Here is an 18,554-nt window from a genome sequence, read left to right as displayed (position 1 = left end):
TTACCTATCTACTATAGATGGATATAGCCGTAATTTATGGGATTTTATTTCCTTAATTATGAAGTTGTAATTAATGGGATTTTATTTCCTTAATAAAATTTCTTAAATTATTATTTGATTTTGACAATAGGTAGTTGAAATTTTCATGAATTTTAATTGACATAGAAAGTAACCAAACAATTATACAAGTTTTAAAGCCCCATGATTCTCCATATTTTCCATTTTATTTTATCAACCATACAAAGGGGAGAATTATTATTACTCGTACTACGTATATTTTTTTTTGTTTTTTTTTTTGAACGGGACTCGTACTACGTATATGTTATTCAAGAAACGATAAACTTTTTGGGCGACTCTAAAAAAGTGACAATTTTGGCTATTTTGCCATAAAAAGAAGACCAAATTATGTATAGTCCTGTACTCCTGTTCGTCAACCCACACAAAAGCGCTACCCGTCAAATTTTTGTTTTAAATTTGCAAAGTGATTTCATATACTGATATATGTACATATTTCCCAGAATTCCAGATTACAGTGTAAACCCACAAAATTAGTGCAAATTGCTTTGACTCCCACAATTTGCCTCCAAGTTCGGACACCAAAATGGGGCTCAGCTAAGTTGGCACTAATTTTATCTAAAGATTTGATTGTATTGTTATAAATCCAATAATCCATGTGGGTATAGAATAAAGGTTTAATCTTTATAATATTGGTGATGTTTGAAGCATGCCCAGATATTCAGTTTTGGAATTTAGCTAGAAAATGGCTGTTGATTTGGTATGCCCACCACCTGTTTGATCTTATTCCTCAGTGAATCTTCATACATTTGCTCAATTGCTATGATTTAATAAATTAATTTATGGTGTTGCTGTAAATCCAGTAAAGGAGCTATGTATGATTATGGAGAAATACGTCTATGTTAATATTCGATATTAATCAATCTCAAACACATGAACAATAAAAATTAAAACTGAATTAGATAGTGGTTTTGAGTTTGTTGGTTTTTGTTTATATGTGATATTCATGAGATTGATCAGTATCGGATATTATCTTAGACTTTGTTCGTGTCTCGTATGATCACATCAAGTTATCAACAAGGTGAAGCTTGTTTTTTGCTTGAATGTTCTTGTGGTGATCACAGCATAATCATCAGTGCTTAAACTTTTTAAAGGTGAAGCTTTTATATAGAGGGAAAAAAAAAGAAGATGTGTAAAGAAGAAGCTCAATTAAAATGCACTAGCTAAGGAATTGAATAAGACTACTAGACTAGTACTAATAAATAAATTAAAAGTAAAGACAGCATTTTTTATGAGTGGGTTTCGTATTCATATTCTTGGCCACCAATAATCCAATTAGTCTTCTAGTGAGTGAGTGCTGCCATATCATATGCCTTTGTGATTTCTTTCTCTCTTTATTAGGGTGACTTTACAGTCTCCTAGATTGGTACATAACACAAACACTTGCCTAATTTAATCTTTTTCATACAGACTTTTGTTTAAATAAAAGATTTCTTACTTTGATTTTGGTATGATATGTGGGTCCCTTGCACTATCCCATAATCATTTTTTCATCATCATCATCATTCTCATATAGTCATATTCACTTATTGTTGATCATGGTTGCCTATTTCTGCTTCTGTTTTTTGGTGAGAGGTTTCAAGAGTCATGGCTGGACCAAGTAAGTTAATCCTTTTTTCTATTACGTTATAATCATATGTTTTGTCTACATCATTGCCCTTTGTAGCTTGTTGTATACCAACAAATCTACATGTTTCTTCTGATTTTGTTGTACTTGCTCCTCTGAGTCATACTGTAATTGTGGGTTCTGCTTGTTCTGGGAAGATATCAGTGTGTTTATTATAGTGTCTGTCTTTCAATTCATTAAGCAGTTGTATTTTATGTAGTCCCCCCCTGAACTTTAACTGAATTGCTATATTTAGAAGAAGATATTTATGCACTTTCTACTTAGGACAAGTTGCCTTATGTTGATCAAACTGTTATTAAATTGCAGCTGTAGTAGCAGACAAGAATTTAGTCTTCACATTTGCTCATCCTTCTTTTACTTTTATATATATATATATATATATCTCATCTATGTATGTTCCTGTTCTACAACTGATAGTGTAGTTCTGCATAATAGCCTGTTTAAGTCTTCTGTTGATGGTATATACTATATATGATTCCACGTTGTACTCTCTGGCCTACTGAAGGTGAAAAAACTCTGTTTGATTGTTTTCAGACAAACGAGGGAGTTGTCGATTCAATATACATGTTTCTAAGAACATTTTGACAAGGATTGTACTTAACTGGTTCTTCTTCGTCTTGCTGCTAAGAAATGGTTCTCCAACTTCAGCTCCTGATGTTGAAGGTATATGTCTACAACTTTTCCTTGTATTTATTCTATGTGCGACTTGGGGATTGAGAGTAGTCGTATTATTGACTTCTTCACTAAACCATTCAAAGGATATTTGGAGCTATCAATTTATTGCTCCATAAGATCAGAAAATTTTGACAATCATTACTGATAATAATCTTTGGTATTAATCGTTTCCCCACATCAACGATGGATGCACTTGTTTACTAAGTCTATGCCCCTTGTTTGTCTGAACTTTAGAAACAGTAAGTCAGTAATACATCTTTAAAAAGTTAGCTGAAATCCTTTTTCTCAAACCAGCTTTTATTGTTAAGCATCTCAAAGATTCCATTTTGACTGCTTAGTGATCCTTTATATTTCAGTGGTTGACAAGTTGGCAATACAGATCACTATCCTCTTGTTTATTGTTATTGCTTATTTAGTTATGTGTCTTCCTATTACTCACCAAATGGAAAAGATATGCTTAAAGATAAGAGGAATTCATTCTCTATGATATACTGCTTAGACATTCTTTGGATATTGTTCATTGTCAATAACTAATTTTACTATAATCAAGTTGTTATTTAGATGAAATAACTAAGCACGGTGAATTTTAGTATGGAACATGCTTGACATTTTTTTCAGAATTATAAGAAACTTAATGCAAGTAGAAAGATGATGGATGCAAGAGAGATATTACCAAAAATCCTCCAAGATTTAATATAGGAGGTGAAAGACCTCAACTCCTAAGGGGGTTTTGATTTACAAAACTCACTAGGCTAACAACTCTATTAAAATTTATAACACTGTGCTTGGATAGCGAGACTAGAGGAAAAAAGAAAAGAAGAGAAAAGGAGGGATGCATCATTCTTTGTTTGGATATATAGGGGGAATGGGAAGGATCTGTTTTCCTTCTTTTAATAAACCAAATCCCTCGAAACATTGGAGTAATATGGAAGGAAAATGGAAAGTCGCCTTTTCCCTCCCCTCACCCCTTTCCCTTCCCTCTTTTTCCTTGCCCTCCTCTTCCCTTCACTATTGTTATCCAAACATAGTTAAGTAACTTGAGCCTTTATTGAGTTTCTATATCAACTCATGTTTCCAACTACTCCCTCTTATAATTGCAGCTAGCGAAGCTTATCATACACATAGAAGTTACTCAAATTCTTGCATGTATTCATCAAACCCTTACAAAATCTCCATGAAAAGAGTTCACTCAAATCCCTAAACAACTCTCAAATCTTATAATCTAATAAGTATGTTTTTTCTAATATGTTGAACAATAAACACAAACTATTAAGGAACTTGGTGTGTTTGGTTGGTCTTTTGGAATGGAATAAAATCCATTTCAATGTTTGGTTGAGCATTATTTTGCTACGGATTCTCATACTTCCTCCATTTCTTTTTAGTTGCTACACTTTCTTATTTTGGAAATTGTTAATTAGTTGTAGTACTTTTCATTTTTTACATTTCTTTCTCTTTATCTCTCCTACCCACATGGTCCCTCTTATTTTTCTCTCAATCTCTCACCTCTTAAAAAAAACGGAGTAAGTACTAGGTATCTAACTCCAGTCTAACTCCTTACAATCTCGTACCTACCTCCACCCCTAAGATTCTAAATCCATTCCAAAATCACACCAACCAAGTTTGACAAAGTATGGGGTTCCCAATCCATACGACCATGGTATGGATTCTCAATCCATTCCATTCCAATATCACAACCTAAGATTCTAAATCCATTCCAATGTCACAGTCACACCAAACAAGTTTGGCAAGAATATGGGGTACCCAATCCATACCACCATGGTATGGGTTCTCAATACTTTCCATTCCGATTTTTTGAACCAAACGACGTCTAAAGGGAATCGACTAAAAAAGCGTAGAGTAAAGTTGTACAATTATGTCTTTTGTATTGCTTAGACTCTTTTGGGACGACAACTAAAGTCATACACCTTTGGAATGAATGAAAATGTTTTTTTTTTTTTTTTTTTTTTTTTTTTTTTTTTTTTTTTTTTATCGTGCTTCAAAGCCAAACATACTTACCCTATAATATCTATACACAAGTAACTAAGCATGATCTTCATGAAAACAGATCATGATCTCATAATTTTTCTCCATTAAAACAATGTATTACAAATTGAATGTACAAAATCTTTTTTGTAAGCAAAACAGTTTGAAAACCAAAAATAAAAGATATTAAAATCCTAAGAGCAACTTGAATGGTTGCTATTGGGAATTGCTTGCAATTTTTATAACTTTCAAGCTACTAACCAAACTGTTGGAGGATAATTCAGTAACTAGCTTGGCCAAACTAATTAGCTTGTAAATATATTGTCCCTAATCATAATATAAATGAATTTAGCATTTTTTTTTAAGAAATTAAATGAAAACTAGCTAACTGATGCAACAAAAATTAGCTAGAAAATTTATAGATAACGAAAATGATGCGAAATTCAAAATAAAAGATAAATGATAAGATAGCTAACCATAGAAATTGATCTAACGTAATCCAAACTAGATTTGACCTCGTATGATGCACAATTTTTTATATATATCATTTTTGTAGATTTGTTGTGATATTTTAATCTTTTAACATTAGTTTTGCTATGCTAATTTTTATGTTATTTTACCTGAATTTAACATAAATTAGGTAAAAAAAATTGCTAGAGTTTTGGATTTTTTGATTAATTTTATTTTATTTTTACTTTTTTTGAACTATCTCCATTATTTTTCTTGGTAGTTAAATAAAAAAAAATTCACAATTTTTTGTTATGGCCTGCTGTACCGTGCGGCAGGGGTTACTCGAGTTACTCGGTCAGGGGTTACTCGAGTTGTCCGGGTTACCAAGTTATTCAGTTAAGGGTTACTTGAGTTACTCCTGACTGAGTAACCCTAATCCCTCGAGTAATTCCTGACCGGACCCCTCGAGTAACCCCTAATCGAACTCCTTAAGTAACCCCTAACCTAATCACTCGAGTAACCCCTGACCGAACTCCTTAAATAACCCCTAACCGAGTAATTTGAGTAACTCCTAATAGAGAAATTCGAGTAACCCATAACCGAGTAACCCTTAAGCGAGTAACTCCAGTAACACTTGATCGAATAACCTCTGATCGAGTAAACCCTCAAGTAACCTTTGACCGAGTGAACCCCTCGAATATCCCATGTCCAAACCCCTCAAGTAACTTCTCACCGAGTAACTCGAGTAACCCCTAACTTAATAACTCGGGTAACATCTGACAAAATAACTCGGGTACACCAAAAAGTTGCTGTAAAAAATTAATATTTTATTATTTGGATAAAACCATTAATATCAAAAGATAATTTTTAGTTTTTAAAATAATTTAAATTCTAGTATCAGAAGATAAATTTAGTTTTTTTGAATGATTTAAATCCTAATCTCAAAAGATAACTTTTATTCTTTTAAATAATTTAAATTTTAATTTCAAAAGATAATTTTAATTTTGGTAAGTAATTTAAAGTTTAATATCAAAAGATACAGAGTGATATTTAGTTTATTAAATATTTTAAATGATAAATCAGTTCGTTTTTTTGTTAGGTGACGAATGATTTTTTTAATTATAAAATAAAACGTAAATATAATTTTTTTATTGTTCTAAACATAAATCTATTTTTTTTAATTTTTATTTTTATTAAAAATAGATATTTTTTTAATAAGAAACCAATAAAAAAAACTGACTATTTTTTTTAGGTAGAGAAAATTGAATTTTATTTTAAGAAATTATCTTCTAAGAAAAAAAAAACCTAAAAAATAACTACCTAAACACATATAATTCAATTAATACTAACGTGAAAAACTGACATGTGTTCTTTGGAGTTATGATATAGTTATTCATGCTTATTTCAAACAAATTCTTTTATCTAAAGTATTTAGCTTAAAACGTACAAAAATATACTCTTTCCGTATTTTAAGTATCTCAATTTGAAAACTTGATCTTGACCAATATAGGTAGTATTGAGATGGCTCATTTTCAATCATAAAAGTGATATTAAAATTCTAAGGATTATATCATTAGCATAACTATATCGTTATAATTAAAAATTGCTATAATTTTTTTAATGTTGAGTAATGCATTTCTCATTTTTTAGGTGAAGCTTTGATTGATTTGTTGAAGGTTTTGAATAATTCCAATCATAAGATTACAGATTGGAATGACTTTTATGTAACTCCTTGCTCAGGCTGGTCTCATGTCACTTGTTTAAGTGGACATGTCACATTCTTGTAAGTTTTTTGAGAAACTTTTATTTAAGCTTTATGGTAATATGAACCCAAACTTATGATGAGATGTTTGTCTTATTTTCATGCAGAAGCCTGAGTTCAAATGGATTTACTGGAACTTTGTCTCCTGATATATGTAAACTCAAGTTCTTGGATAGCTTGTAAGGAAATTTTGTTCTTTTTTTAACTTTATTTACATTCATATCAATCTACAATTGTCAATTTATATGATAGATCGAATTTATCAATTATACCACTAACGCCAATATTTATCATTCATCATTCTTATAGCCATAATATTTTAGAATTTTCATGAACCATATCTTTCTTACTTTCAATTTCAAGAATGATCCTAGAACTCCCTTCATCATTCTTGTAGCCATAATATTCTAGAATTTTCATAAACCATATCTTCTACTTACTTTCAATTTCAAGAATTCTCTAGTGTGTTTTAAGTAACTTGCATGATACAAGTTGGTAGAAAAATCTAGCTAGTTCATAAGTACTAAAGTTGCTTGAGTTTTCTGTAACCTTCTAGAATATGCACAAATACTCCACCTTTACAATAGCCCCAAAAAATTTTGAGCCACACCCAACAAGAGTAACTTAAAAGACTCTTTTATTTTAGAATCATTGTCAAGAATCTAAATGTGAAGAACAAAAGGAACAAAGGGAGTATTAGACAGTAGCATTTCCACGATTAGATTCATCTTGAATTTATTTTTTAATATACTATGAAGGTTGAGATTTTGAGGACCGACACAACAAAAACTTGTAATGACTATGTCAGATTGGCTATATGTACTTACTTCTAGGTTCTGTTTTGCTTCCTGGGCCTTGGCTGTATGATGGATTCTGTTTTCTGTTTTCCCTTAATGTAGTTTATGTTTGGTTCTAACACTTTTATATTATCCTGTCGACTGCTTTCTCCCAACTGTTTTAATGACAATTCAGTGGTTCATGATTGCATGAACGTATGCTGGACATTGTGTCTCATATTATAGCATTTGACCCTACAGGGAGTTGCAGGATAATAGCCTGTCAGGTGCATTACCTGATTGTTTGAGCAGCTTGATGAACTTGCAGACTCTGGATCTCTCCCACAATAGGTTTTCTGGTACTATACCAAGTAGCTGGGCACAGCTCAACAATCTTAAACATCTGTAATCCCCGGCTCATTAGTTAAATTATAACTGATCTTCTTGTAGCCTATAAGACAAACTTCCTCACTGTTGGCTTTCTCTATACAGGGATCTTTCAGAAAATGATTTAAGTGGCACAATCCCATTGCAACTCTATTCAGCTCGAACATTCAAGTAAATACTTAAATGAAACTTGGTCTGTTTGATTTTTTTTTTTTTTTAAATTTTTTTTTTTTTATTTTTAGGTTTTAACTGTTGCAAACTTTTTACATGATTGTATAACCATACAGATGAGTATCCATTTGCTTATTAAATTTGTTGTTCTTTTCAGTAATTTGACACTAAGAAACTATTGAGTATGAATTCTGTAGGCAGCTAATTGCTCCCATTTTTAACTTCTGCCACTGCCTGAGGAAATTCTCTTATTTTCAAGTTTCTCCTTTCTCCAGTTCTTTCAGGAATTTGTTGTGCTTTAAGGCACGTTGCATGGGTGTTATTATTCTAGGTTTGGGCTACTCAGAGCTACATGCTCTACAGTCTACACTAAGTCACTAACTTTCATTCTATATATTCAGTTTTACAGGAACAAACCTTGAATGTGGTACCAGATTTCGGAAACCTTGTGATTCAGGCTCTTCTCTAAAAGGTATAATCTCGTGAATAAGCATTCATTCCCTTATAGTTGCTTATTTATGCATGTATCTAACGTTACAAAACTTACAATGTATCTCTCTAGTTGCAACCAGAAAATCAAAAGTCGAACTTGTTATGATTGCTGCTAGCTCTGGTGCATTCTTCCTTTTGTTATTGGGGGCGGCCTTCACATATCGACGACAGAAACTGCTAAAAATAAAAAATGAAGTATTTGTAGATGTTGCAGGTATATCGCTCTACTTTACTATCTGCTATTATATATCAATCTGATATTTCTTCCATGTATCCTTAGCTGTCTTTATGAATCCAAATTTCTGAATTTATGTTATATGGGCTTAATGTCATGGGAGCATAATTTTCATTATAGACTTTAGCAGCCTGTAAATTTCAGTTCACTATAGGGCTGCCTTTTTGAATTTAAAATTAAGATATTCTCTCTTTCTTAAACTTGGTAAATTCTCCTTTGGCCAAGTGAAAAGGTTTTCATGGCGTGAGATTCAAATTGCATCCAACAATTTTAATGAAAGTAACATCATTGGCCAAGGAGGCTTTGGGAAGGTTTACAAAGGCAAATTGATGGATAATACTGAGGTGGCTGTGAAACGCCTTACAGACTATCATAATCCAGGTGGAGAGGCTGCATTTCTGAGGGAGGTCCAGTTAATAAGTGTTGCCGTTCATAAGAATCTCTTGCGGTTGATTGGATTTTGTACAACAGCATCGGAGAGAATCCTTGTTTACCCATACATGAAAAATCTCAGTGTTGCTTATCGGTTGAGAGGTGGTTATCTTTTTCTGCAAGTACTATGTTCTTTACTGTTTGTTTATTATTTCCAGCTTTACTTAAAAGCTGAAATGAAAATATCTTTTTCCTGGTAGACTTGAAGCCCGGTGAGGAAGGCTTAGACTGGCCAAGGAGAAAAAAGATAGCTTTTGGGACAGCTCATGGCCTGGAATATCTGCACGAGCATTGCAATCCTAAGATCATACACCGTGACCTCAAGGCTGCAAATATTCTTTTAGATGATAATTTTGAAGCCGTACTTGGGGATTTTGGGCTTGCAAAATTAGTGGATGCAAAATTAACTCATGTTACTACTCAAGTACGAGGAACTATGGGTCACATTGCTCCTGAATATTTATCCACAGGGAAATCCTCAGAAAAGACTGATGTATTTGGATATGGTATAACCCTGTTAGAACTCATGACAGGCCAGCGTGCCATAGACTTATCCCGGCTTGAAGAAGAAGAAGATGTGATATTGGTTGATCATGTAAGTTCTTTTCCTTGTTTTCTTTTTGGGAACGTTCTGATCCCAGATATGATCATTGCCAAAGACACGGGTTGACAGCTTTCTGTTAATTTTTTTTTCTTGCTCGTCTGAATTCCAAAGCTGTATTTCTTTTCTTGAACAATAAATGTTCAGTCTGTAACTCGTTAATGGTTTGGTCAAATGCCCTTTAGATCAAGAAGTTATTAAGGGAAAAGAGGCTCCATGATATAGTGGACAGCAACTTGACGGCCTATGATCCTAATGAAGTTGAAAGGATACTCAAGGTAGCATTGCTCTGCACTCAAAATGCGCCTGAGGATCGTCCGAGGATGGCAGAAGTGGTGAAGATGTTGCAAGGAGTAGGCTTGGATGAGAGGTGGGCTGAGTGGGAGACGCTTGAAGAAGCGAGAAATCAAGAGTTGCAATTAACTCTCATGAAGCATCGGCTTGCTTGGATGGATGAATCGATGGATGAGCAGGAAGCCATGCAATTATCAGCAGCAAGATGATTATTAGCCCTTGAAATTTCCTGTTGCATGATTTATGATTTTCCAAACTGTATTTTCCTTGATCTTTTTACCACTGAGAAATGCTTAAATAGGCAATAGTACATAGCCATGCTTAATACGAAGTACAGTAGTTTGTAGTGTGTAGTGTATGAAATATGCGTATAGAAAAGAAACTACAAGTGTGCCATACTACTATATCTGCCGAAACTTCCACAACTATAGGATAATTAATTATATTTTATTTTGTACAGTATTATTATAAATTTGTATGAACAATGTATCTACTTAATATTGCAAGAGTTTTCTTGATTGTATCCACATCCGGATTTTTTTTTTTTTTTTTATCACTCTTTTGATGCAAATATTATGTCTTTTGTGATCAAATAAATACATGTTAGCCATAAAAGTCGACTTACTAAGACTTTTTAAAAACATTAAAATAAAACTTTATACACAATTACACACCGCGGGTTAAAGGATATTATTGTAAATCTCTAACAAAAATTATTCAAATTAAGAATTTATAAACAAAAACCATAATTATTTTTACTTCTAAATATGGCAACATTTTCGGATCATTTGGTTTTAATATAAATTATTTAGTATATCGCTTTAGTTCCTAAGAAATTGAAACCTTAGCTTAACTAATGGACAACAGATTTAGTTATGCTAGTGCTGTCTCCACCAGATATTTAAAGGTCAAATTCTATCTTTTGTTGGTTAGTTTTAAAAACAGTTTACATGCATGCATCTACTTGTCAAAAAAAAAAAAAAAAAAAAAAAAAAATGAAAAAGAGAGAGAAAGAGTAATTAAATTATTGAAGACAAAGGTGCATTAAAGATTGAAAGCTACACCTTTTTTTTTTTTTTTTTTTTTTTGTGAGAAAGAAAAGCTACACTTCTTGGGAGTAAGTAAATTATTAAAATCAACTAGCAATTTGAGTAGATTCTTTGGTTAATTTATTGTTTGGGCATTAATAAAAGAATCATGCCCAAAGTTAAATAGATTCATCAAAGATTTATTATGGGTAAAGTTATGTTTAAGAGATTTATTCTTCAAAGATATGCAAATAGTGGAGGATAAGAACAAAGAAACTAGATCTTATAAATAATTTGTAATCCAACTAGGTGGATTTTAAATCCGATTTAAAGGATTAACATTGAGAAATCAATAATGCAGGATTAAAATTGCTTAAAGATACATCTCGTTCACACCAATATTATTTACGTCTATGGTACAGTGAGCCCTTTGTATCATTAAGCTTTTAACTCCATCTCTATCCACCTTCAAAATAATGCAATGTTGTGACTATTTGGCGACTAAGCTTGTGGATGTCTTGTATCGTCCAATGGAGTGAAATTTGTGGTTCTTGAGTCTTGAACTCTTGACCTCCCCTAAACAATAGAACAAGTTGTTTTGAGTCAAGTACAATATAATTTAAAGCTCACATAAACTTATAAACCAAAGAAAGAAATTTCTAAAAGATGATACAAGTAGACAACCTCACACCTATCACTATCATTCATTTATTCCATATTAAGTTATATAGCCAGCTTCTATTAACATTTATATTAGAATTTTTAGAAATATACATTTCTTTAATAGTGTAACATGGGACGTAGGGCTAAGCAAAACTATCCGAAAAACCGAAAACCCGAAAATCCGCTTCGTAACCGTTTCGAAAATTAGGTATTCGATCCGATAATCATAACGGTTCGGGTACCCGTTTCGATAATATGTTATCGGGTATGGTTATTGGGTATCATTTTAAAATTAACGGTTACCCGATCCGATCCGATAAGCAATTTTTTGTTCTTTTTTTCCTACTTAAATCTATTTTTCCAAAATCTAAACTCTTACTTTTATTCATAATCACTTTATAATATCGATGATTAGTAATATTATTAATAATTTGGTCAAGATCATGTGGTATTGTTATTAATCAGTGTTAAAAGATATCATAATAACTAAATTATTAAGTTTAATTATCATTATTGGATACCTTATTGGATACCCGATAACCGATCCGAAAATCCGGGTACCCGAACTTATTGGTTCGGTTTATGGATATCACTTTTAGTGATATTGGTTATCGGGTATCTGAAGCGTTAGTACTAACGGTACGGATACCCGTCCCATGCTCATCCCTATAGGTAACAAATTAAATGAAACCACAACTTGTTTATAAATTTATAACTAAAGTGTGTGAAAACAATATATGTCCATTAATAGAGTAGTTCATGATCTGGCAATTATCCACCCAATAAAACTTCAATCGTACGAAAATTGATAGAGAAAAGAACGTAAAATTAATTTAATGATATATAATATGACCGATTTATTTTTTCAAGTTATAAAATGGCCACAATTAGTCTTAGGCCCTGTTCATTTCACCTTAAAAAAATAATATTAAGTAAAAATAATTTCAGTTTAGTAAAAATAAGTTCAGTTCGGTAAAATTAATTTCGGTTCAGTAATAATAAGTTTAATTCAGTAAAATTCAGTTTTTTTAAAGAAGAATTATAATAGAAAATCAGTAAAAATAATTTCATTTCAGCAAAAATAATTTCAGTTCAGTTAAATTAATTTAAGTTCAGTAAAAATAATTTAAGTTCAGCAAATATAATTTTGTTTAAGTAAAAATAATTTCAATTCAGCAAAAATAAGGTGAAGTGAACGGGGCCTTAAAATATCTACAATGTAATATAAATTTTGAAAACTTTAATCCAACATAAAATAAATATTTTTTGAGAAACTATAAAATAAGAATAAAAATTACATAAATGAAACTAAAAATCAAAAAAAAAAATATTGATAATACTATTAATAAAGTAATATAATTGATTACTTGAAAAAAAATATCAATTATGAACTATATAATTATTAAAGCATTATGCTAGTCATATTTCAAACGACTATTGTAAAACTTTCAGTTATAATTAATCACAAACAAACCTTCTTCATTAAGAATAAAGTTTGCAACTTTGTGAATGGATGATGCATAGTGCATTCAAATTTTCCATCATATTGATAAAGCAGTCATCTTTCCAAAAATTACAATGTTAATATAGAAATATCCACTGAATAAACTAATTTTGTTGTGTACCCCACTAGTGCTAATAAGGCCCCGTTCTTTAGAGCTGCTCTGTTCAAATCTGCTCTGTTCAAAAGAAATCTGCTCTGCTCTATTTTTAAATAATAATTAATAATAACAATAGTAATTAATATTCTATAATAATAATTAATTTTGCATTGATGATAATAATTTATTATTTTAAATAATTATAATAATTATTAATATTAAAATTAATTATTAATATTAAAATTAATTATAATATTTATTAATATTAATAATAATTAATATTTATTAATCATAATAATAATTAATAATAATAATTATCAATAATAATATTTAATAATTAAAACTATTAAGAATTAATATTTAAAAATAATATTAATTAATAATTTCTAATAATTATAACAATTCTTTCAAATAAATAAATAATAATAATAATAACAATTAATAACAATTTCTTTTTATAAACATTTGATATTAGAATTACAATGTATAGAAACATTTAATGTGGGTATTGATTGTTAGTTCATTGAGTTGAATTATTTTTCAAATCTTTCCATATAATTTAAGAATTAAAAAAAGAGGTTGTTTTCAAGTAGTATTTTGTATATCATTATTATTTTGAGGGTTAAAAATATATGATTAAGACATATTTATAAGTAAAATCATTATTACTCATTAAATCATTTTATTTTAAAATTTTTGTGAAATGAATATAAGTAAATTGTTGTCTTTTATCTTTCTACTATTAACATATGTTAAATATGGTACATATTTATTTATGTTTTCACTCACCTAAATCAATGGTATATGCACTTAATAATAATAATAATAATAATAATAATAATAATAATAATAATAATAATAATAATAATAATAACAACAACAACAACATTAATAATAATAACATTAATAATAATAGTATTACAATAATGTTGAAATCTGCTCTGCTCTGCCTAGAAGCTCTAAAGAACAGGGTCTAACAATATTCAATATTCAAAGTTGGAATCCTTTATCCATCGATTAATTAAAAAAAAAATTCCCCATCAAAAAGAAAAAAAAAATTAATAAGGATCATGATTCATGAACAAATCAGACAAAAATCTAAAGACCATTGAATTTCTATTGAAAAGAAATTGACATGTCAAGGAATTAATATGGATGTTCAAGTTCTTATAAATTTTGTCCATACATGTTAATAATTTATGCTCATGATTTCTCATTAATCTTCATTTCCAATTATTTTTGTCTAATTTAAATCATTGGTATCACTAGTATTAAGGAATCTAGTATATGAAATTAATATATTAACACATATATGGATTAGTTTTTTCTTAACTTATCTATATTCTTCATCGCTTTGTAAAAAAAAAAACAAGATCCATAGCAGTAATTATTTTTGAGAAATTTATTTGTCGTATAAAAGTAATAAAGTAATAGTACAAATTCAATGAAGTCGAGATTATATGAATTCACAAAAATTAATACAACAAATAGGGACCGAAGAAATAATATTTAAGTCGAGATTTATATCTATTAAGTTATTATTACTCATACATGAATATTGTCCATTGCTATAGTAATACTTAAGTTTTTTTGCCAGCACAAGACATAAGTAAGGGTGGCTTTGTGAGCCTTAATTAGGATGAAGAGCACACATACTAATTAAAAAAATACAAATTTGTTTCTTCTTAATTAGCATTCTCATTAATTTAATTACTTATTAAGTGTAAACTTGATATAAGTAATATTTTCTAGCTTTTGATCCACAAATAAAATATTATATGTTCTAGCTTGCTAATGTAGTTAAGTGTACATGTGGAATTATAACCACCGTTTAAAAATCTATTCTTATCCATTCAGAATAGTCTATTATTAGAGATTTAGAGTTGGGTCTTATATAGTGATCTTAAGAATATAATTATGAGTAGTAATTAATTAATCGTCATTGTCATAAAGTTGTTGTTAGCTGGAAACTAAACGTATATAGAAAACAACACCTAGCTAGTACTATACGAAGTGTTTTATATGTCAAATTCAATCACATGCCATAAAAGTATGGACCACTTATTTAGTACTCCATTAGTGTTACACCTTGGTGATTAATTAGTGTTTATATGAATGAGGAAAATAAACTACTCGTCTCTTATAATCATTACTCTACGTATAGGTATCAATTGGATGTTGGTATAATGGTGATTGGTATAGAGGACCTGTGTTCGATCCTCCGCAACAATAATTTGAAGGGGACTAAAACCTAACTATCCAGAACTGATCCCCGAATTGGATTAGCCCAACGGGTAAACCGGGTAGAACATTAAAAAAAAAAAAAATTACTCTACTTATAGGTGCTTTCATCGGCGGCTAATTACCCTAAACTCGATATAAATACTTAAGAGCCAAATTAGAAACTTATCAACTAGATGTTATTAATCGCAAAATTGATCGTTGGCAAATTATGTTTCAAAGATGAGCAATTATACTAAATTGCAATGAAGGGTTTTGATAAAACATTATTGACAAAATGACAAAGATATTATTAACATTCCTTAATTGCATTTCTTGATAATTGAGGGAAGTACGTGATATCTGTAAAAGAGTATATTCCAATTCTCTCAATCTTTACAAATTACAACCATAAAGAATTAATGAGAGTTGAACCCCTAACTATCAAGTCACGTTAGCTATAATTGTCCTCTAAACACTCAATCAAAAGTTTATGTTTATAATTAGTCTCAATGTTGGTTTTATATTCTATCAGAAATCACCTCGTTTATTACTCAAAATATACTAGATATCCCGATTTCATTTTAATATGCATAATTGAATTGAAATCCAGAATTTAAATTTATATTCCCTTCGTTTCTTAATAATCGCAACGCTAAGTGATAAATAATTAATTATATGGATTATAAATTAATTGCATTACATCATGCTAACATCATCTGATGATATCATCAAGCAAGTGGGGTGGGATCACTCTTTCTCAAGACTATATAACAAATTAGCAAATTTAATTAAAATGCTAAAAACACGCTTTTCAAAGAAGAGAGAAAAAACTGAGCTAACTAAAATCACACTCTAAAAAATGAGTTCAGGAAATGGAGGAGGAAATGGTGGCAGCAACTGCCCAAGGCCAGGTGGCAACAACTGCCCAAGGCCAGGTGGCGATTCCTTCTCCAATCTCCCTCGGCCACGTGGCAAGACCAAGAACGACATCATTATGGGTGCTCTTGGAGTAAGCAAGTAATAGCTAGCTTCGATAGTTTTTCCCATGGAATTTGAATAGCTTGCTTGTAATATATTATGTCTATTGTCAAGATGTTTAACAATCTAGCTAGCTAGGTCACCAAGGTGAAAGCCGAGAGTATCTCGAAAAGTAGAGTCATCTACAAGATTTGAAATCGAATCTCATCTTAATCTCCACCTCTTAAAAGTCAGGTAAAAAAAGTTGTACCTAGCTAGGTTGTGCTTTGTTTAGTCCATGTTTAATTACTCAAGCAGTCAAGCACCTTAATTAATTACTAAATAATGTGAAATATAATTTGTGGTATATGGGAAATGATTGGTCAATGTTAGTATTATTTTTTATTGGCTATAGATAATGCCTATATTATTGGGCTTAATGGCCGACTAATTTTTGACCTATTGTTTTCTCATATATATGATATTGTCACTTGATAAACTGTAGTTACTCTATTTTAGAGTTTATTTAATGTGTTCTTGGTGATTAGCTTTGTTCTTCTGTTTTTCATAATGAGCAATGAGTTTACATAATACTACGTATAATTGTTTCTGCTATCTAGGCAAATTGAAGCAATTGAACAAAATCAAATAAATGCACATATTTAGTTCTTTGTATATATAATTGTATATACATTATGTTCCATCAACTTTAATGCTTTCTATCCACTTACTAAAAGGTGAAGCTATTTAAACCATATTTAAACTAAGTAATTCCTTGTACTAGATAGAGGGAAAAATAATTGGTTTTTTTTTATTTTATTTTTTTAACTAATTGGTTTTTTTGGGGGAAAATAATTGGCATAGAGGGAAAAATAACCCTAAAAAGGTCCATCTAATTAAATTGATAAGTGATAATAATGTCTTTGAAAAAACAAAACTAGCAAATATAAAACCAATTAGTTAGTACTGTAAGGATTTTTCTAACCAATGCAACTATCTCAAAATATAAATTAAAAAAATATCCTTTTTCCTCCCTTATAATAAATACTTTGTACATTCTTTTCTCATAAAAACAAGAATATTAATTCAGCTTATCATTCAATTTTTAGGGGTTCTTTTAATATTGGAGGCTTGGAGAAAGTTTTATTTAGGGTTAACTTGCAAACATTTGTGATAAATATTGTAATTAACAAGTAGACGTAGATTAGATACAAAGTATATATTAGAGTGAAAATAGTAGATATTATGTTGGAGTGAAGAGAGCGGTAAGAATAATGGAATAGACGAGATTTGATCTCAGATCTTAAATATCACTTCTTTTTACTCCTTAATACAATTTATCTTTCTTATTCAGATAATATAATAAAATAATAATAGTACACTAATAATGAAGAGGGTGATCAAATTTAGACTTTTTTGAATCAGCTCAAAGCCTACACTCAATTTAGAGGTTCGGGACAAAAATGCTACGGTCGGACTCCTCTTTGAGTCTTTGCTCTTATCCATTGAAATCTCATTTATATAACAACTCCATAGTAAAATTTAGTAAGTAGATTTACCTAAATTGATGAGTGATAAGGACATGTTTCTACAATGAGACAATATAATTGATAAATTAATCAACACTCGTGCACTAGAATATAGGGGCTTGTCCACATTGGGTCACAACAGCTCCAGTCTTGTCACAACAACAAAATTAATTGTTACAATGTTGAGACAAATGAATTTTGTTTGCGTTCAAAATTGTTTATTTTGGTAGGTTCTCTTTGGATTTTCATTGTATTTTTGAGATTCATTTTATTATCAACGTACAACCACTACAATTTTATAGGATAATTTATTAGAAATATTAATAATTAAAGTTTGTGTATTATTACGTGTGAAGATTTTAGTAGTTGTATTGTAATCTATTTCGATCAGAAAAAGAGGTGAAGCACATGCTCGTTATAAATTTTTGGCCCACAAATTGTTTCATAGACTAGACAAATCAAGAGATAATAAATGCCTATAACTATTGATATATCTATGTCCCTCAAAAAAAAAAAAAAATCTATGTCAAAATCAATATCAATCATACACTAAATTTCACCATGATCAATCAATACATTTCATCAAATAAAAG

General features: G+C 30.2%; 1 protein-coding gene across 1 annotated transcript; it reads left to right on the top strand.

The window, feature by feature from the left end:
- Window positions 1–1,275: 1,275 nt before the first annotated feature.
- Window positions 1,276–10,487, top strand: LOC145574367 (putative LRR receptor-like serine/threonine-protein kinase At5g63710). Its single transcript, XM_081632137.1, has 11 exons — window positions 1,276–1,675; window positions 2,237–2,365; window positions 6,461–6,593; window positions 6,680–6,751; window positions 7,610–7,753; window positions 7,841–7,906; window positions 8,308–8,378; window positions 8,469–8,612; window positions 8,859–9,167; window positions 9,266–9,660; window positions 9,852–10,487. The coding sequence occupies exons 1-11, from the start codon at window positions 1,663–1,665 to the stop codon at window positions 10,167–10,169; spliced, it is 1,794 nt and encodes a 597-aa protein (XP_081488263.1). The 5' UTR covers window positions 1,276–1,662; the 3' UTR covers window positions 10,170–10,487.
- Window positions 10,488–18,554: the final 8,067 nt, after the last annotated feature.

This window comes from Chenopodium album, chromosome 13 (assembly GCF_948465745.1).
Source record: "Chenopodium album chromosome 13, dcCheAlbu1.1, whole genome shotgun sequence".
Lineage (NCBI taxonomy): Eukaryota > Viridiplantae > Streptophyta > Magnoliopsida > Caryophyllales > Amaranthaceae > Chenopodium > Chenopodium album.
Note: the sequence above shows the minus strand (reverse complement) of the source record. Positions and strands in the feature narration are given on the sequence as shown.

What these genes read in the sequence shown, in the direction of transcription:
- LOC145574367 (XM_081632137.1), top strand. An exon ending in TATTCAGCTCGAACATTCAA is followed by an intron (nt 7,907 to 8,307) that starts GTAAATACTTAA and finishes CTATATATTCAG; the next exon opens with TTTTACAGGAACAAACCTTG. An exon ending in TTCAGGCTCTTCTCTAAAAG is followed by an intron (nt 8,379 to 8,468) that starts GTATAATCTCGT and finishes GTATCTCTCTAG; the next exon opens with TTGCAACCAGAAAATCAAAA.